The 18,707-nt window shown below is 54.0% G+C and overlaps 8 protein-coding genes across 8 annotated transcripts; 5 read left to right on the forward strand and 3 right to left on the reverse strand.

Annotated features, from left to right (window-relative positions):
- Window positions 1-251: 251 nt before the first annotated feature.
- On the reverse strand, window positions 252-2,717 carry BDY24DRAFT_378251 (prolyl aminopeptidase serine peptidase). Its single transcript, XM_076638901.1, has 14 exons — window positions 2,591-2,717; window positions 2,462-2,492; window positions 2,380-2,398; window positions 2,208-2,279; window positions 2,084-2,141; window positions 1,912-1,989; window positions 1,519-1,770; window positions 1,400-1,418; window positions 1,231-1,298; window positions 1,060-1,083; window positions 905-986; window positions 786-809; window positions 624-674; window positions 252-461 (listed from the first exon to the last, which is right to left on the reverse strand). Exons 1-14 carry the CDS (start codon window positions 2,653-2,655, stop codon window positions 363-365), a joined length of 942 nt encoding a protein of 313 aa, XP_076499953.1. The 5' UTR covers window positions 2,656-2,717; the 3' UTR covers window positions 252-362.
- Window positions 2,718-3,415: 698 nt separating this feature from the next.
- Window positions 3,416-4,687, forward strand: BDY24DRAFT_336717 (D-isomer specific 2-hydroxyacid dehydrogenase; the record flags this gene model as incomplete). Its single annotated transcript, XM_076637247.1, has 6 exons — window positions 3,416-3,612; window positions 3,722-3,773; window positions 3,870-3,980; window positions 4,056-4,185; window positions 4,312-4,439; window positions 4,562-4,687. Coding segments are annotated over 6 exons (744 nt in total), but the record flags the coding sequence as incomplete, so codon positions are not given.
- Window positions 4,688-5,670: 983 nt separating this feature from the next.
- Window positions 5,671-7,300, forward strand: BDY24DRAFT_378253 (60S ribosomal protein L13). The gene is made up of 5 exons (XM_076638902.1): window positions 5,671-6,009; window positions 6,120-6,154; window positions 6,379-6,686; window positions 6,886-7,110; window positions 7,211-7,300. Exons 1-5 carry the CDS (start codon window positions 5,988-5,990, stop codon window positions 7,245-7,247), a joined length of 627 nt encoding a protein of 208 aa, XP_076499955.1. The 5' UTR covers window positions 5,671-5,987; the 3' UTR covers window positions 7,248-7,300.
- Window positions 7,301-8,523: 1,223 nt separating this feature from the next.
- On the forward strand, window positions 8,524-10,739 carry BDY24DRAFT_412279 (uncharacterized protein; the record flags this gene model as incomplete). Its single annotated transcript, XM_076643034.1, has 9 exons — window positions 8,524-8,565; window positions 8,668-8,928; window positions 9,048-9,119; window positions 9,221-9,322; window positions 9,395-9,420; window positions 9,487-9,545; window positions 9,613-9,772; window positions 9,848-9,909; window positions 9,982-10,739. 9 exons carry the CDS (start codon window positions 8,524-8,526, stop codon window positions 10,737-10,739), a joined length of 1,542 nt encoding a protein of 513 aa, XP_076499956.1.
- Window positions 10,740-11,192: 453 nt separating this feature from the next.
- BDY24DRAFT_412280 (acyl-CoA thioesterase) lies at window positions 11,193-12,428 on the reverse strand (the record flags this gene model as incomplete). The annotated part of the gene is made up of 6 exons (XM_076643035.1): window positions 11,193-11,280; window positions 11,473-11,612; window positions 11,728-11,884; window positions 11,942-12,211; window positions 12,281-12,330; window positions 12,414-12,428. 6 exons carry the CDS (start codon window positions 12,426-12,428, stop codon window positions 11,193-11,195), a joined length of 720 nt encoding a protein of 239 aa, XP_076499957.1.
- Window positions 12,429-12,588: 160 nt separating this feature from the next.
- BDY24DRAFT_438616 (PIG-X/PBN1 family protein) lies at window positions 12,589-14,048 on the reverse strand. Its single transcript, XM_076644377.1, has 2 exons — window positions 13,124-14,048; window positions 12,589-13,036 (listed from the first exon to the last, which is right to left on the reverse strand). Exons 1-2 carry the CDS (start codon window positions 13,884-13,886, stop codon window positions 12,756-12,758), a joined length of 1,044 nt encoding a protein of 347 aa, XP_076499958.1. The 5' UTR covers window positions 13,887-14,048; the 3' UTR covers window positions 12,589-12,755.
- Window positions 14,049-14,294: 246 nt separating this feature from the next.
- BDY24DRAFT_378266 (fatty acid desaturase) lies at window positions 14,295-17,118 on the forward strand. The gene is made up of 12 exons (XM_076638903.1): window positions 14,295-14,337; window positions 14,550-14,729; window positions 14,885-14,919; window positions 15,031-15,176; window positions 15,390-15,788; window positions 15,865-15,941; window positions 16,007-16,112; window positions 16,186-16,311; window positions 16,369-16,471; window positions 16,555-16,595; window positions 16,683-16,796; window positions 16,875-17,118. Exons 2-12 carry the CDS (start codon window positions 14,599-14,601, stop codon window positions 16,950-16,952), a joined length of 1,356 nt encoding a protein of 451 aa, XP_076499959.1. The 5' UTR covers window positions 14,295-14,337; window positions 14,550-14,598; the 3' UTR covers window positions 16,953-17,118.
- A 347-nt stretch (window positions 17,119-17,465) lies between these two features.
- Window positions 17,466-18,697, forward strand: IMP2 (endopeptidase catalytic subunit). The gene is made up of 5 exons (XM_076638904.1): window positions 17,466-17,633; window positions 17,726-17,810; window positions 17,917-18,029; window positions 18,102-18,276; window positions 18,347-18,697. The coding sequence occupies exons 1-5, from the start codon at window positions 17,575-17,577 to the stop codon at window positions 18,662-18,664; spliced, it is 750 nt and encodes a 249-aa protein (XP_076499960.1). The 5' UTR covers window positions 17,466-17,574; the 3' UTR covers window positions 18,665-18,697.
- The last annotated feature ends 10 nt before the right edge of the window (window positions 18,698-18,707 follow it).

The raw sequence follows: 18,707 nt of genomic DNA on the forward strand, positions 1-18,707 counted from the left end.
GTCGAGATTGGTTGAGGCAAACAAGTCGCGTCTCGCTTCTCATCTCCTTCCTAAGATTCATCGCACCCCTGCCAAGCTCAGGAAAATTTGAAGATGCACGCACCTCCTTCTCGTCGAAGTCCAAAGGTCGCACGACCAGCAAATCCAACGCAAAGATGAGTCGAGAGGGTGAGTCGTTCCCGCTCTGTGTCCCTCTCTGTCCTCTCTCTTTCCCTCTTTCCCTCACTCCCTCTCCCTCTCCCTACCCTTCTCTCCCCTTCTCTCGTCACCCGCCTCTCCTTCCTCTCTCTCCATCTCCAATTCTCTCCCACCGCGTCCACGTCGTTCAAACCAAACCATCCCATATCGCTCTACTGTAGAATCTAAAGATCCTTGAACCTATCCGCAAACGCACACAAGATCTTCTGCGTAGGCTTCTCCCTCGCCGAGTGTCCTGCGTCGGGTACGATGGTGAGTTCCGCCTGGTGCGAGTGGAGCGAGCGAGGACGGGGGAGGCCCGGGAGGAGGAGAGGCGAGCGAGAGGGTGAGGGAGGCGAGGAAGGAAAGAAACGAAGACGGTCAGTTCTCGTTCTCGTTCTTCGCCTTCTCTCGAACGAAAGAGTTGGACGGGGAGTTGGACTCACCTCCGGGAAAACCTTCTTGAGAGCCCAAGCTGTGGTGATGGGGCAGACGACCTGCGTGCACCGAAACGAAGGAGAATAACGAGAGGTGAGCGAGTCCGACGCGCTTCTTCGACGGAAACAAGGGATCAAGAAAGGGAGTGAGTCGGCTGGAGTAGGACGTACATCGTATCGACCTTGAGCGATGACCTACCAGACGCACAACAGAAACGAGGTTCGTTCAGCTTGAGGTTCGGCTTCCGAACCAACGGCGGTCGAGTCGAGAAAGGGACGAGAAGACGTACCGTAGGGATCCCCCTGATCTTATCAATCCCCTGCTTCTCCAACAACTGTCCATCCCGCATCCATCCTGCGTTGACGAAGAAACTTCGAAACGCGAGACGAGGAGTGTCAGCTCGACGCGTCTCAAAACCAAACGACGGCGGGCGGGAAGACTCACTGGTTCTCAATCCTCGCAAAAGCACTGAGAGCGGTACGGAAAGAGCGGTGCCTTGGTCAGTTTGTAGTAAGGTACGTAGGAAGGGCGAAGAAAGAAGGAGGGTGGGCGTTTGGGAAGGGGAAGGCGAGGAAGAGAGAGGGAAAAGGGAAAGAGGGAAAGACGCAAACGTACTTTGCCCAATCGTCCTCGGCGGCTTTGGCGACGTCTGCGGGGTCCACTTGGAGTTTGGAGGTTGACATCTAAGGAGAGAAGAGGGGGGTGGGAGGGAGGGGTGAGTTTGGGAGGGGCAGGGCAAAGGGAGGGAGGGAGACGTGACGAAGAATCGGGATAGAGAACGAACCTCCCATTTCGACCAAGCCCTGTGCAAAAAAAATAGGCCGAGCAAACGAAGACAATAAGCTTCTCTTCCGACCTCGAAGCCTCGAACGGGAAGAAGAAGAAGAGAACGCGACTACTCACTTAGCAGCCTCCAACCTCACCCCCTCCTCCTCCGAGTTCAACCTCGCGTGATACGCTTGCATCATATCTCCCCTCTCGCTCTCGGGGATAGGAGCAACGAAGTCGTCCCAGGCTTCCGGGAAGAGATGGGAAGCTCCGTTCTGGTAGAAGAAGTCGAGTTCAGAGCGACGAAGGAGGAAGATGCCTCTCAAGATGAGCGCTTTGACGCGGGAGGGGTGGGTTTGGGCGTAAGCGAGGGAGAGGGTGGATCCCCTGTATAAGTGGGCGGATGAAGAGAGGAAGAGGTGGTGGTGGAAGGGAAGAGAGGGGGAGGAGAGGAGGAGAGGAGGAGATGGTGAGCTCATACGTCTCTCTCGAGAGAGCTCTTAAGGCTTGAGCTTTGAAAAGACTTACCAGCTTCCTCCGAAGACGACCCACTTGTCGATCTTGAGCTCTTCTCGGAGAAGTTCGATGTCGTTTACGAGGTCCCAGCTGAGGGAGGAGGGAACATCGTGTGAGCTCGACGGCTTCGATCAAGGAGGAGTCCGATGGAGCCAAGAATAAGAAAGCAATCTTCTAGACTTACGTAGTGTTATCCTTGAGTTCAGCTGAAGGAGTTGACTTTCCGGATCCACGCTGGTCGACTATTAGACGAGGAAGGAAGGGTGAGCTCTCGATCGGAAAGGAAGGGGAAGGCCGAAGGAGCTCACGAAGGACGATTCTGTAGACTTGAGGGTCAAAGTACGTTCGATCGGTAGCGGAAGTTCCTCCTCCAGGTCCACCTAGAAATCAAGCCAGAGTCAAAAGAGCGAGAGGGCGTCAGCAGGAGAGAAGGAGAGAAGGAAACAGAAGAGAGAGGAAGGAGGAGATGGTCGAGCTCACCGTGCAGAAAGACAACGGGCTGGAGGGATGGCAAACGTCAGCTTTTCTCGCACTTGAAACGAGAGAAAACGCGCGGACAAACCTTCCCGTCCTTCTTTCCCGACTGCTCGTAGCTGAAAATCAGACGAAAAACGGGTCAGCTCGTGGACGTCCCTCTCCTTTGAGCTCGACGTCCAATCGTCTCTCTCTCCTTCATCTCTTTTGTACTTACTAGAGCGTATGGAGATCCGAGACTTTAAGGAATCCAGTCTGGAAGGGTTCTTCTGGAGTGTACATGGTTTTTCGGCTGGTTGATTTGGTGGGGGAGATGGCTGTTGAAGTTGACCTCAGGCCTCGACACTGTCGCCGTCCTCTCTCACGGCGACCTCCTTCGTGTGATTTTGTCCTTCTCCTTCTTTTTCTTGCCCTCCAACCAGCACAACCTCTCGTTTCTCAACTTCCAGAATGACTTCCTCTCCTATCCACCGTGTTCTCTCCATCGGCAAACCTCGTTCTATAGAAGCCAACAACGATCTCGCAGCCCTTTCAGCCTCAGGTGTCGGTGAGCTCGACCGGTCTCCTCCTTCTTCGATTCCAAACTGACCTCCCTCCCTCCCTTTTGCCTTGTTTCAGAGATCATCTACGTCCCCGAGGATGTTACCGAACGTCTAGAGGTCATCGCTTGGATTAAAGATCAGGTCGTCACCAGCGGAGGATTCTCTGCTATCGGTAAGTCAACTCTCTCGCCCTCCCTCGCCTTGTCCTCGTTGAAATCTCGAAGTCCGAGCTCAACATCCTCCTTAAATTCTTTTTGTTTCGCCTCAGCTTTCTGGCTCTCGCACATCTTCAAACTCCTCCCCTTCGACGAAACCCTCTTCGCTCCTTGTCTGCCTCCCGTCGCTCCCAAGGGGACCCTGCAGTGTGTTTGTGGTCCCGGAGCCGTTCGTCCTCGCTCGTCTCTTCTCTCCTTCCCTCCCTCTCTCCCTCCTCGCCTTCTCTTCGTCCCGCTCCCTTCCTCTCTTCCTTTAAACTCACCCCTTCTCCTCTTTTCTTCCAGGGCTTCGACAAAATTCCCCTCGACTACTTCAACTCGGAACAAGTCTTCTACGCCAACACGCCGGAAGCCGTCGCTGAGCCCACAGCCGCGCACGTCGTGATCCTCGTCCTCACCGCTCTGAGAGGAACCACCGGAGCGGAGAGGTCCTTGAGGAGAGGGGAGTGGACTTCCGGTGGGGATTCAGTCGCGAACAAGACGTTGGGAAGGTGAGCCGGAGGATTCAGCGGTTTCTCGTTCGAGACGCCGACCTTCGATACTCACTCCTCTTTTTCATTCGTTCGTTCGTCTCGTTCGTTTCGTCGGTAGATCCCAAGTCGGGCTTCGACTCGGTATCGTCGGTATGGGATCGATCGGAAGGGTTCGTCCCATCTTTACTCCTCTACCTCCTCTCTCTTTCTTCCCTCTCTCGTCAAGCTCACCTCACCTCCCTCTCCTCTTTCTTTCCTTCGCCCAGATCGTCGCCCGCTACCTCACCGCCCTAGGAATGAAAGTCAGCTACTACAACCGAAACAAACTCTCCCAGGATCTCGAGGCTGGAGCTACTTACGTTTCTTCGCTTGACGAGGTGGGTGCCGAGAAACGAGACGAAAAGAAAGGACAGACGCGTCAAACTGACTTCGGGTTTCATCTTCGTTCGCAGCTTCTCCGAAACACCGATGTCCTCTCGGTTCATGTGCCTCTGTCGTCTGCTACGAAGGGACTGATTGGAGCGAGGGAGCTGAGCTTGATGCCCAAGGGAGGGGTGGTGATCAACACCTCTCGTGGTCCTCGTGAGTCGTCGTTTCGTTCTCTTTCCTTTCCCTTTCCTCCCTTCCTTTCAAGTCAAACTCCCAAAACCCAACCGAACTGACCTCTCCTCTTCCCCTCCCCTTCGCTCGTGCTTGCTCGCTTCGCAGTGGTCGACGAACTCGCCCTCATCGAAGCCTTGAAATCCAACCACGTCTCCACCGCCGCCCTCGACGTGTTCGACTCGGAAACGTCCGAGGGTGTGCCGGAGTACTTTAAACAGTCCGATAGGGTTACGGTGGGTTATATTCTTCTCAATCACGGACTCCCCTTTTCTCGCTCGAGCTGGTTTGGAGTTTGAGTAATTAGAATCGCGTCCTGAACCCTCCCTTCGTTCTTTCACTCGTTCGCTTCACGCAGATCACCCCCCACATGGCCTGCAACCTCGTTGACATCATCCCCCACTTCGAGTGCGAGATGGTCCTGAATCTGGCGACGTTCATTCAGGACGGGAGGCCGAAGAACGCGGTGAACGGGGGGTGGTGAGAGGGACGGTCTTCTTCTTGGTAGATTCTAGATTTAGAGTGCGTAGATGGTAGATGCTTTTCATGTCGCTTTCCCTTTTTGGTTGGTTTGGGGTCTTTGAGGGAGAGGTGGAGGGAGGAGCGGAGGCAAAAAGGGAAGGGTGAACTGGCTCAGTTCGAGTCGAAATGAGTCAGAGTCGAACCACCACCATCCTCGCTTCGTCTCATCCTCTTTCTCAGGAATTCTTCACTCTCATCCATTATCAATTTTTATTGAACGTAACTGTCACCGTGGACGTGATGTGGTCGAGAGATCAGCGACAGAGAACTCAGCGAAGGGAATCTCGTTTGGTTGTTCACGACGCGTCGCAACAACGCAGGGAGTGTCGCCCACGCCGGTTTCCCTCCTCAGAAACTTTCACAGCAACTGTGATGGATTCTCGAGAGAAGGGAGTCGGGTTGATGATGTCCTTGGAAGAGGGAAAGGGTGGGGAAGGTCGTCGTCGCGAATCACGCAAAGACGACACCGGGCTTCGATGCTAGTTTAGATCTGCTGCTGTGAGTACAAAATGAAGATGATGTATTTGTCGATAGCAGTGGACCTCAGACATTCAAGTAAAGTCGGCGTGATGTTCGTGCGAGAGAGGAAAGGAAACGAGGAAAGAGCCCAACGACGCGCTGAGATCGAGGACCAACGTAGAATCTGAGTTCAAGGGGTCTCGATGTTGACTGGTAGTTATGGCTAGAGGCTGGATGCTGTGTGCCAACTCTTTCCGTAGATTCGACGGGGCAAGAGTGGGAGGCAAGGAAGAGCGAGGGGAGAGAGATCGAAGGAAGTCCCGAGCCCGCTTCCCCTCTTGACTATTTTTTCACTCATGGAGATTCATCTCAGTTTTCCCTTCTACATCGACCTGGAAGCCCTTCTAAGAGCAGGTTCTCTAGAAACCTGAGAAACATGGGTTTTCTTAGATCGAAGAGGGAAAGCACAGCAGCCCTTGAGCCCGCTCGATTTCAAGTCGAGGAAGAGAATTTCCCTCGTTCGTTTGCTCCCTCCCTCATCTTCAAGACGCAACAGGTTGGTATACTTGACCTTCTCGACCTCGCCGACACCACCAGCACCTGCACCCATACTGACCTAGCCCTCTCCCTTTTCTCCCTCACGAAACCTTCCTCTCTGTCGTCCTCCGCTCTTCAAACTTTGCACCTTCCTTCCTCCTCCACCTTCCTCCCGCCTTTCCTCCTTCACCAACCTACCCAACCCACCTTAAAAACCTCACCACCATCTTCTCTACCCTCTTTGGAACGTCTCTGTGAAATTAGAAATGGGATTCGGCAAGAACAACGGTGAGCAGGTCGTCTTGAATCAAGTCATAGGAGGGAAGGAGGAGGGAGGAGAGGAGAGCTCGACCTTTAGAAGGAGACTTCAAGCTGACTTTGTTCCCTTTTCTTCAAAGTCCTCCACGGCAATCATTTCCGAAAGGACTGGCAGGTTCGCACACCTTCATCTAGCAGTCACTCGTTTCTCGTAGGGAGGTGTAGGAGGGCTGTCGTTCTGACTCAAAGATCTCTCTTCGTTCCTCTCCTCCCTCTTCAACCTCACCACCTTCTCCTTCCGCTCGTCCAATCCATCCTCCAACCGACTTCCTCCTCCCACCTCGTCGCCACTACCCGCACCAACATCATCTCCCCCTCCTCCACCATCCACTCCAACAGCGACGAGTGAAGACCTGGTTCGACCAGCCTGGACGAAAGTCGCGAAGAAGACAGGCTCGAGCCACCAAGGCCACCACCCTCGGAGCTCGACCCCTCAAGACTCTCCGACCCGCCGTTCGATGCCCCACCGTCAGGTACAACACCAAGATCCGAGAGGGACGAGGATTCACCCTCAGGGAGCTCAAGGCTGCTGGTGTTGGAAAGAAGGAGGCTAAGGGACTCGGAATCTCCGTCGATCACCGACGACGAGGAGGAGACGAGTCTGCTGAGCAGGTTAACATTGAGAGGATCAAGGGATACCGAGCGAGGTGAGTGCAGGGTCTACATCAGGAGTGGCAGGAAGGGTTGTGGGTGATCATCGAGAGGGGTGGGAGAGGGAGGAACGCGTTTGGGTTCAGGTCAACTCGAAGGAAGGAAGGAGGATTTTGGTCGAGCTCTCTCTTTCTCTCTCGCATCGCTGATTTGTTTCTCTCCCTCTCCCTCCCCCTCCCTTCTTCCCCTATCCAGGTTGATCGTCTTCCCCCGAAAGGCTGGAAAGCCCAAGGCTGGAGACTCCTCCGCTGAGGACCTCACCGCTGAGACCACCCGAGCTGCCATCCCCCTCCCCACCGTCTACACCCGAGAGGCTCCCAGGGCCATCACCGAGGAGGAGAAGGAGTTCGAGGCCTACAGGACTCTCCGAGTTGCCCGAGCTGCTAAGAGGAACGCTGGACAGGCTAAGAAGAGGGCCGAGTGAGTCTTCGTTTCCCTTCGTTCGAGCTTCGAGTTCTCGTCTCGTCTCTCCGTTCACTGACTCGCTTCGTTTTCGTCTTTGGTTTGAGCGTTGTTTTAGGAAGAAGGCTGCTGAGGAGGCCGCTCTCAAGAAGTAGAGTGGGTTTGCTTGGTTGTTTTAGGTGTCTCTCTTATGCTTTCTCGCTGCGAACTCTCGCGCTCTCGTCGAAAGCTCTTCGTCGTTCCTTCCTCCTTCCCCTCCGTCGTCAAATCCCTCAGCTCAGCTGCTCAGTCGGCGATACGCTCGAGCCGAAACTCTTGACCTCGCGTGTACTTTCGTTGAGAGAACTTACCTCCTCGAGAAGAAAGGAGGGTGAAACGAAGACAACGACGACGAAGTGGCCTTGAGATTTCGCCTCGTATCCGTCGTCCTCCAACCACGACCATCCCTCCCTTCCTCTTTAGCTGCTCAACCCTGTTGGACCCTTCTTCTACCTTTCTCTCCCAGCTCAGCTCGCTCTACCGATCTGCAGCTGCATGGCCCAAGGACGTGGTCGTCGAGCTTCAGCCCATGCGAGCGTTTCAGAGGAGCAGCTCGACGCTCGTCGCTACTCGCTCAAGGTCTGCATTGGCACAGGGTTCAACGAGAGGGCAGAGACGCAAGAAAACAGTCGTCATCTTCCTCAAGAGAAGCGTCAACAGGGAGACAGAGGATCAAGAGGAGGGAGGAGAAGGAGGTTGAGCTTCGTCGTTTCTTGGTGAGCTCGATTCTCCTTCCTCGCTTTCTGTGGCATGTTCTGGCTCGTAGCGGAGCTCGACGAAGTGACCTAGAAGAGATTCAGACAGGGTGCATGACTTCTTCGTTTCTAAAGAACAAGAACAGGAGGAAGGTGTCGGGCAGAGGGAAGGACTTCGACAGCTCGCTCTTCCCCTTCTCCTCCTCTCTTTTCAGGGAGCCCACGGCCGTTCATTTTTGGAGAGCGAAGATGAGATACGGATCACATATACGCATCGAGCTCGAAGCTGACTCTCGCGCCTCTCATCTCGCTTCAGATCGCGCTCGCTTTCTTGAGGTCGGCTTCAAGAAGCTGAAACTCGACCTTCCCTCTCTTCTCCCTCCCTCTTCCTCTTCCTCTTTCGTTTCCAACCTCGTCTGCTTCCAAGCTTTTTCCACGGTCAGGATCTCGAGAACCGAGGATCGGCCGCGCGGACCTCGAGGAATTAAGGCTCGATTGGGCCTACAACCTCCGCGCTACCCTGTTTCTCCTTTCACTCCTGTCCTTCACCTTCTGTGCTCCTCTTCTCATCCTTCCTCTCCGTCTTTCGTCAGCGTCTTCTCTGAACCCCCACCTGACAGGTGGAGTCTTCCCTCGACGGCCATCTTCCTTCGCATCTCAACAACTCTCCCTCCTTCGTCCCTCCCGTCGCGTCCCCATGGTCTCTCAAGAAGTAGCCTACGCCTTCTTCTTCCTTCATGTGAGTCACTCCGCTATACTCTTTAACTTCTCCGTCCTTTATCTCGAGTGCTTCTGAAGCTAACATGCGCGTTCCTTTTCCTCTTCCGTTCTTCCTCCTCAGCTCTTCGCTCTCGTCCTCACCGCCCTCCTTCTTCTCACCATCTTCTGCTATGGAGCTCCCAAGCGAGATCCCACAATTTTATCCCTCCTCATCATCTTTGGAATCATCTCCCCAATCTTCTTCGACCTCACCCTCTTCGAAACGGGAGGAAGACTCGTCGGAACGTTTCACGTCGACTCCGCCATCTGCCTCGCTCAAGCAGGAGGAACAGCTGGTCTTCAAAGCATGCAGGCAGCAGGAGTGCTTGCGCTGGTCGTAAAAGTGAGCTCTTTTCTCATCTTGGTCAAGTCTCGTTGGGGCAGAGGAAGGAATTGTGTGGTCCGTTTCACTCCGAGTTTTGAGTGTTGAACTGACACCGTTTGGCTTCTTCTTCGCTTCAGCTTTTCTCTACTCTCCTAGCCTTCTCTAGAAGAGCCGAGAGCTTCTTCGACTCCATAGCCATGCAGGTCTTTGTGAGTCTCTCTTCGTCCTTCTCCCATCCCACCTTTCGTCCGCTGACGATTTCGACGCGCCGGCTGTCTTCCTTCTTCTCCTATCCTCCTTTCCCTCGCAGCTCATCGTTCTGCCCTATGGTCTTTGGCTGTCGGATCTTGTCGCTACGATAGTGCTCGCGAGAGACGGGACGGGGAGCTCGAGATTAGTTCGTGGTGATTTCGTGAGTCTTTTGAGGAGTTGAATTAACAACAACACGACGAGCTTATCGTCTTCTTCCCTTTCGACGCTTCAGTACTGCCGACTCGAGAACGATGGCCTGTGAGTGCTCTCTTGCTCATTAACTAGTACTCGACGACTTTGCTGACCCATTCGTCTTTCCCTCAGCGTCATGGCCTTCGGAGTGATCAACATCGTTCTGTACTCTCTCGTCGCGACGTTTCTCTGTGAGTTTGCCGCTCACACTCCTGCTTGTCCGTTCGAATCGCTGAAGTCTCCGCTCTCTTTGTTTAGGTATCACTATCGTCTTTTTCTCTCGTCGTTATCTCCTCTTTCGCCATCTGGGAGGGGAAGTGGTCGTTCCCTCTACCCTCATCGTCGCCTTCAGCGAAGTCGACGTCGGCCTCTCGACTCGGGTCGTTCTCATCACCCTATACGTCGGAGTGGCTTTTGGGTGAGCGAACGCTCCTCTCCAGATCGACTCTCTCCCTTCTAGAGCTGATCTCTACGCGTTGAACTCTTCCCGCAGTGCCTCGACGTTGATCCTCGTCGACCGATCTCTTCTCGTCTTGGATCTCAACACCGCCGCAGGTTCGTGGGCTTCTTCCATCTTTCACCTTCTCCAAATGTGACTGACTTTTCCGCTTTCTTCTCCTCCCCTAGCTGGACTCGTCGTCTTCCTCGTCTTCGGATCTCAAACGGACGTCCTGAGACTCTGGTTCCACTCTTTCCACCTCCTCTACCATTACATCCTCAAGCTCCTCGGCACCCTCGCACCGACGAGGAATCCTCCTCCTCCCACTCCTACTCTTCGAACCGACTCTCCCGATCCTTTCCCTCCTCAAACGGTCCACCTCCCCTCGCTCCCTCTCTCGCTTCACGCTCCTCCCTCTCCGACTCACTCTCGTCACACGGTCGCCTCTCACCATCGAACGCTCACTCGAGGGTCCACCGTCACTCTTTCAACTCATGGAGCTCGCACTCCTTCTCCTTGTCCTTGGCAGAAGGACGGTCGATGGCGATCGTCTCTCTTCCTCGAGGAGGGTGGGACGGCGAAGGAGTTGGACGGACTTGAGAGCGAGGAGGAGCGTCGATGGAGGGAAGAGCAGAGGAAGGAGGACAGGGAACTGGTGAAGGAGCTGCTTCAGGCCAAGAGGGAGGTTGGAATGATCAAAAGCGAGCTGGTGGATATCCGGAGGGAGGTTGGAGAGCGAGGTTGGATTGAGGATCAGGAGCAGGAGGGGAGGAGGACGAGAGTGGTCGACGAGGAAGCGGAACGACGAAGGGATCAGGACGGGAGGTCAGATGTTTCGTCGCCTATCGAGGAGGATAGTGAAGAGGAGAGTGGAGAAGAGACTGAGGAGGAGGAGGAGGGGACGAAGGAAAGACCTCCTCGACCTGCGACTCCTGGTCCTTGGTGAAGGCGCGGCCTCGACGCGTCGAGTCTTTGGATCGTTTTTCTCTCGCTCGGATGTCCTTTGTTGTTAGCTTCCCTTTTTCTGCCTCCCATTTTTGCTTGTTGACTTTCCTTTTCGATTTTGAACCTCTCATTCTCTACACCACCTCACACTCACTCGCTTTGTTCTTTCCCCGGTGGACTTCGACTCTTGCTTGTTTCTCTTCGTACCTCTGGACCAGGCTCTCTCCTTTCTCTTCATAGATCGCATCCTCTTCGGTGATTCGTAGCTTTTGACAACCATCTCTGTCGTACTTTTCTTCTCTGGACCTCTTCGCTCTTTTCTTTTGCGCAAGTCTCGTCGCGTCTCTCCTCTTCCCTTTTGATCGTTCTTCAACCACTCCCCCTAAATCTTGTTCCTCTTTTCTTACTCTTCGCTTGTCCTATCCTACACACTCTACTCTCATGACTTTCCATCTCATTCCTGTTTTGCTTCCAGAGCGGCCTTGAGGATCTCTGGGAAGGCTGCTTTCCGTCCGGCGTTGTGGTCGTAGATGATGTTCTCGCTGTTGAGAGCGAAAAGATGAGGAATGGAGAGGGACGAGAAGAAGGGGAAAGGAGAGTCAGCGTCGAAGCTTGCGTGAGATCGAAAGGTAGTGCGACAAATTGGAAGTGTTGAGAAGACGTTGCTTAGAATACCGGATTGTTGAAGCATCGAGAAGAAGTGGACGGGGGGCAGGAAGTGGAGGAGGACTCACGTTTCGCAAGTCGAGACGAGTCGTCCGGTTTTCAAACTCCAGGCTTCGTGAGCGAGCTTGAAACTCGAAGGAGCCGACTCCGGGGATACTGAGTGAGGTCGAGAGAGGAGGATAAGAGAGTCGGGATGGGTGACGGGGAACTGATGGAATCAAAAAAGAGGCAAGAAGGAAAAACACGACGCGAGAGTCAGTCAAGAGTCGGCCAGGCGAAAAGTGCGCATAGAAGTCTTTCTAGGCTGACGAGAAGACTCGTACCTTGTAGGTGACGAAATGAGACTTGACCACGAAGCCGATGTTCTGGCCTGAGAGGATATCTGAGACGAGAGACGCAGGGAGAGGGGGAGAGAGAGCCTGAAGGAAGGAGAGGCGAGCAGTCTCGAAGTACGACAGGAAATTTACGTTGTTGACGTGCCTTCAAGAAATAACGATCAGCTACCTCTTCTTCGTCCCTCTTCGGTCCTCAACTCACCTGAACTGATCCGTCTCTCCCCAAGCAATAGGCCACTCGACCGCTCCTCCTCCCTCGACATCCCAACCCTGTCCCTTCGCCCTTTCCAAGATCCTCTGCCTCTCCTCCGACCAGTCGTTATGTTGAACGGACGACCAGCTCTCCAAAGGCTTCGTGTAATCGATGGGTCCTCTCGGAGCTGGAGCTGGAGGTTGGTCGGTCGGAGTCGACGGACGAGGTTGGGTGTAGTTGGGTGTGATCTCGTTCTCGTCGGCTGGTCCCCGAGTTCCTCTGTAGACCAAGAGAGCGAGAGGTGGTTAAAGAAGAGAAGATGCTGGCTGTAATATAATCTGAACGAACGGTGGTAGGTAGAACGGGGAGTGTTTGTCGGCGAAGGACTTAAGAAGCTCCTGCTCGAGGAAGGGAGGGAAAGGAAGGAGGCATTTAGTTCGAGCTCATTTTCTCACGCGTTAGAGAAGAAGAGAGAATTAACTTCGATAGAGGACATCCTGCGACCTGTGGGATGAATTTGACCTGTGTTGAGGAGTTTATAGGGAAGAGAGAGCCGTCGGACGCAGCGAAGCATGCAAGAAGGTGGAAGTTGGAGGGGACGAAAGGGTTGAGCTCGTTCCCTCTTCGTTTTGCTTCTTCCTCCCAAACGACGAGAAGACTCTTCGAAGTCTTCTGACAGAGTTAACTTCTCACTGTGAGGAGAGCAAGCACATCGCTTTCTGAGCAAGAAAATCAACTACTCTCTGCCGGAGAAGAGAGGCCTTCCTCGGTCGTAAACTCATGAAGATCGTAGCGAAACCATTGAACTCTCTCTATCTCGTATCTACTGGGCCTTCCTGTCCACATCGACGACTACCGGTGAAGCCCTGCTAAACGACCTGAAAGCTTTCCAAGCGACCCATCCAGCTGTGAGCCAGATCGCAGCAGTTGTTCCTGCTTCAACGTAAGGGAGATGCGAAGCGCGTCCAACAGGGAGGGTGAGGATCGAGACTGGGTTTGGAGAGGACACGCTGGTGACAGGTTCGATGGAGTGGAGAGTGCTGGTGTTGGGGAAGAGAGCTGCGAGGGAGGATGGGAAGGGAGGTGGGAGGTTGGGGAGCGCGTCTGCGTGAGAAGAAAGGTGAGAGGCGAGCGAGCAAGTCAGTACAAAGCTCAAAGACGAGTCCAGCTGATCGTGAGATGAAGACTCACGTCCTGAAGCAGAAGTCTCTTCTGCCTGACCGCAAACCCAGCCAACCCACGGCCACTCGATCTCGACCTCCCTGCTCGCGTCGTTCCCCTTCCTCTCCGCCTCCTCTCCTTCCGACAAGACTTCCAAGTACCTCCCATGCACAGGAATCTCTACCTTCTCCACCCTAGTTCCCCTTCCGAACTCTAGAACTAGCCCGTTCCCTTCCTTCCCGACCCTACCAACGGGAAGTTCCAACTCCGTCTCCCCAAAGAACCTCCACGTCGCCTCTTCCGTTCTGGGAGACGAGAGAGCTCCGTCCTCGTGAAGTTGAGCGATTTGGTAAGGATCCAGAATGATCGAAGAAGGGAAGTGGTAGATGAAGGTGAGGGTGCAGGAGGGAGGAGGTGCAGAGGGAAGGTCGGAGAGGGTGGTGAGGAGGGAGGAGTGAAACGATCTTGCAGGCGAAAGAGAGCTGCTGAAGGTGGTTGGCGAGGGTTTGGAGGATGAAGTGAGGTTTCGGAAAGTCGAGATGGGGTAGTTGGATTTGAGAATGCGAAGATCTTCTCGAGAGAGTCCCTCTCCTTCTTGAGAGCGAGGAAGTGCAGCGACGATGGGAGACGAGCCCATTCCTCCTCCTCCTCCACAACCATCAGCCTCGCGTTCTCGAAGCAGAGCAAGCTCAGCTCTGGTAAGACCTTCTCCGTCTGGCGACTTTGGTAGTCTCTTGACGATGGGGGAGTCTCCTAGGCCTCCCACTAAGGACGCGTTTTGATGAGAGGGCATGTTGGGGGAGAGGGAGGAAGCTCGGGGAGAACGAGGAGGATCGAGGAGGTGATGGCGACGCTCTTGTAGGGTTTAAAGGTTGGAGTCGGAGATTGGAGGATAGATAGTTGGTTTCTAGATGGACTGGGTGACCTGTTGAAGTGAGAGGGGGAAGGAGATGGCTGTTGAGAGAGAAGAAAGGAAGTGTGAGCTCCTCGCGTTTGATTTCGGACGCTGGAGAAGCTCTGCTTGGTCTCTTTTTCCTGCCAGATTTTTCGAGCTCATGTGTCTTTCGGATCGAGAGTCTCTTCATCTCCATACCAGATCTGCCGTATATCCCGAATTTTCAGAAGCTCGGACCCTTGGAACTGGTTCGTCCGCTGGCGTTTGGTCCGTTTTCATGAGCTTCCTTCGAGCTTTGAACGACCTCTCTTGACTCTTAACGGTCACCCTCCATCCAGCAGCCTTTTCGGTACGTATTCCGTCTTAGCTTCTACTACAAGGACCCTTCCCTTCTCCACTCTCGAGCTTCAGGTCTCGTATAAAGTCCAAGGAGGGAGCTCAGAGAGCTTCCCCAACGCATCGACCTCGACCTCAGCCCACTTCCCTCCCTTCCCTCCTTCTATCCTGAAGCTGATCAGTGCTCCCTCCTCCTTTCTCGCAACCTCTCTTCCTCATCACCAGTCTCTCCTACTCTTCTTTTCATCCCCCTCCAGGAGTCAAGGCCGGAAGTATGCTTGGAGAATCCACAGCGAGCTCAACTCGATCCGTCCCCGTCGACGAGCTTCGGGCTAACAACCTCGAAACGAACGCCTGGGTAGCCGTGCGGGGAAAAGTCTACGATCTCACCACTTTTCTCGACAGGTACGTACTCCTCCTCTTATCTCTCCATACGAATCACGTTTCCTCGAGGGAAAAATCTTGTTACAGGCCAATCGGACAGGTCTCGCTCCCTCCGATCCTCGAGCTGACTTCTTCCTCCTCCTTGCCTTTACTTTAAATCTTCTTCGTTTTTGCAGGCATCCTGGAGGAAAAGACATTCTACTCGCTGCAGGTCAGTTCCGATCACCATTCCTCTCGTCCTCCGACGCGCTCTTTTCTAGCGTCTCTTCGCCCTTTGCTGATGTTTTCGCCATTTTATCTCATCAACCCATCTCTCTACCAGCTGGGAAGGACGTGACTCCTCTGTTCGAGAATCTACACGGTCCGAAGGAGGAGAGAACGCTCGCAAAGTTTCTCGTGGGAAACCTCGACGGAAAGGACCTCCCTGGGAACCCACCTCCCGACGAGTTTTCGGTTGTATTGAAGGCTGTGAGTGTTGCTTCCCTTCTCTTTGGTTTTGGTGTTTCGGAAGGCAGCGAGACCAAAGGTAGACTCGGACCAGAATTATCAGCTGGTTCGGGACTAGCCAAAGGTCGGAGTCCTTGCGACGCGTCCGTCTTTTCTCTCGATCCCGTCGCGTCCGTCTTTGCTCTCGATCCCGTCTGACGCGATCTTCTTCTTCTCGGGCTACCCTTTTCACAGCGAGTCGCTGCTCACTTCAAGCTCAACTCCATCGACCCAAAACACTCTCCCTTCTCCATCCTTCGCTACCTCGTCACTCTCCTCGTCCTCGTCTCGCTTTACTCGATCCAGTGGTCGTCGATCGGTCTCTCCTCCCCCGTGGTCTTCTACCTCTCCGCCTTCTGCTTCGGATTAGTGCAGATGCAATGGGCAGCAACTGCAGTCCACGACGGAAGCCACGGAGCCGTCGGTCGATCCCCATTCTGGCACAACGTCCTCGCCGCTTCTCACGACTGGGTAAACGGAGCTTCCTCAGCACTCTGGAGCTATCAGCACGTCCTCAGTCATCATCAATACACCAACATTGAGGGTGCTGACGTCGATATCGAGACCAAGGAGATCGACTTTCGCAGGATAAAGGTGAACTTTGCGTCTGCTTCGACGCGTCTCACCCCTTCTCGTTTCTGACCCTTTTCGTCGTCTTTCGTTTTCTCAGTCTTCGCAGAAGTGGCTCTGGATCTACAAGTTTCAGCCGCTCTACGCACCGGTCCTGTATATTCTGCTGGGAATGACGTTCGTATCATTTCCTCGTCTCTCACTCTCTGTTCCTCGACCTCTGACTTTGGACCTTCCTCCAGTGTTCGAATCGCGGATATCGACGACGCCTTCATCAGCAAGTCGAGAGGAGCTCTCAAGGTCAACCCTTTCACTGCTAAGCAGCAGTTCATCTTCTGGGGTGGAAAGGTGCACAATTTCTCTCTTTCTGTTCTCGAACGAGACGTCGACGAAGACTGACGCACTCTCTGCTCTTTTCCAGATCTTCTTCTTCGTCCATCGACTCGTCATCCCCCTTGCCTTCTCTCGAGCATCTACCACTGCTGTTATCGCCTCCTTCCTCCTCTCGGACTTCGTGTTTTCGTTCGCGTCGGCGATCATCTTCCAGGTTCGTCGTCTCTGCCTCTCTCGAGCCCTTTCTCCATTAACACCTTCCTTCCCTCAGGCTTCCCACGTCACCTCCGACGTCGCCTGGCCGCTACCCAACCCTGAAACCGGAGACATGAACGAGGACTGGTGTAGATCTCAAGTCGAGACGGGACAAGATTGTGAGTTTGCTCCGCTTCCTCGTCTTTCTTTCCACCTTCGAAAGCTCTAGACTGACTTCATTCCCGTCGTTTTCTCAATCCAGATGGACACGGCGATCCATGGATCACCTTCTTCGCAGGAGCTGTGGGTCCTCTCCTTCTTCCTTCGTCTCCTCCCTTCTTTTCTCCTCCCTCATCGCTGACTCGTCTTCCCCTTTCTGCCCTCCCTCAGCTCAACTACCAAGTAGTTCACCACCTCTTCCCCTCGATAGCTCAACCCTATTACGCTGCCGTTGCACCCATAGTCGTCGCAACAGCGAAGGAGTTCGGCGTTCACTACGTGATCGTAAGTTCAGCTCGTCCTCGTCGATCTCGCTCACTCCCCGCTGAAGCCTCGTTCTTTCTCTCCCCCTCCCTTTCGCAGAAGGACACCCTCATGGAAGCCATCGGAGGTCATTTTGCTTTGCTTCAACTGCTCGCTACTCCTCCTCACGCCCACTAGATCTTTCTAGACTAGATCTTTCGGACTCGTCGTGCCTCGTTGTCTCCTTCCTCTCTCTCTCTCTTTTCTTCTTCGTGTTTTGGGCTCTTTGCTGCTTGTGAAGTATTCTGGGTTGTCCTATAGAGTCACTGGTTATTTACGTTTCTCTTCTCTCTCTTCGTCCTCATATCTCTTTCGCCGAACGAAGGCGCGTCGAAACGAAAGTAGCGCCCTCTTCGCCATTCAAGGACTGGTTGGGAACGGAACCTTTCAGGTAGAGAAAGTGCGCAGCTCATCATAGTCATGAACTTCTTCGGGTGGAGGTTTGAGGAGAAAGCCCCCGATGTGTCGAACGATCTTTGGGGAGAGAAACGAAGGAGGAGTGAGCCAGTCCGTAAGGGGAATGAAAGGAGCGGGTTCCTCACCTCGAGAGGGATGCCTGTGAAGCTAGGGTGAGCTGGAAGAGCTTCCGAGATTTCTGAGAGGGAGAGGGTTGAAGTGTCCATTGTTTCTTGATGCTTCAAAGACGGAGGAGGGAGAGATGGTGGCCGTTCGAGCTCGAGGTCAACTCAATTCGAGCTGACCTCCTCCCTTCTTCCACCCCAACCCTCCACCCCTCTCCCCTTCCCTTTTTTCCTCAAAAATGGCTTCTCAAATGGTTCCTCTGCGTGTGATCAAGCCCCCAACAACTCGTGAATGGCTGTGAGTCTATTGGTCGCTTCTGAAGAAGGGAGGGAAGAAGGGAGGGGCAAAGATCGAAGGAAGCTGACCTCGAGTCTTCCTCTCTCTTGCAGCAAACTCCTCCTGTGGATCCCCGTCGCAGTTTTCGTGACCGACAACGTCGTAGGAGTAGTCTCAGTAGAGGGAGCTAGCATGTGTGTAAGTCCATGTTTTTAATATCTTTCCATCGATCCCGAGCAAGAAGGAAAACGGTCGAGCTGACCTCCTTTTTCCTCCTCCTTCCCTTTTCCCGTCGGTCCTTCAGCCCACCCTCAATCCTGACTGGCCCAAGCACACAACGAGGGACTGGATTCTGCTAGACAAGTGGCATGTAGCTTGGAGGAAACCATGGCATCGAGGAGATATCGTCACTCTCTGGTGAGCTCGATTCCTTTCAAAGCTCAAAACTCGAGCTCACCTCCTCCCTCCCTTCCCTTCTTTCCCTTTCAGGTCGCCAACGAGCAACTCCAAACGCTTAACGGTCAAGCGAGTCATCGGAGTTGAAGGAGATACCATCGAGACTCTTCATCCTTACCCTCGGAAGTTCGTCACTCTTGAGCCTGGTCAGGTTTGGGTGGAAGGAGACAACCCAGCCATGTCAAAGGACTCGAACAGCTATGGACCCGTTCGTTGCCCTCTTCTTTCCTCTCCTTCTTCTCTTCCTCTACTAAACTCCTCTTATCGACCTCTTTTAGGTCCCCATAGGTCTCATCCACTCCCGAGCCGCCCGCGTCTGGTACCCTTACAACAAATCCCTCTCTCCTCCTCAACCAACCGAACGCGTCGTCCTCCCATCCTCTTCCGATCCCAACCCCGTTCAACCTCCATCTCCAGCACCCACTTGGGCTCAAGCAGCGCGAGTCTTCGTCCCTGGAGCTCACTCACCGAAGAAGGGACGGATGCCTGGGAGCGGAGGAGTCGGGTGGGGAGGGCCAGACGGGATGGGAGAGGGAGAGACGCCGGAGCACGAGGCTGAGAGACTGGCGAAGAAGAACGCGAGGAAGCTGGTGTGAGGACGAGGATGAAGTATGAAATTGAAACCTCTCTAGAAGACGT

Source organism: Mrakia frigida (assembly GCF_051309035.1).
Source record: "Mrakia frigida strain ATCC 22029 unplaced genomic scaffold BDY24scaffold_4, whole genome shotgun sequence".
Taxonomy (NCBI): Eukaryota; Fungi; Basidiomycota; class Tremellomycetes; order Cystofilobasidiales; family Mrakiaceae; genus Mrakia; species Mrakia frigida.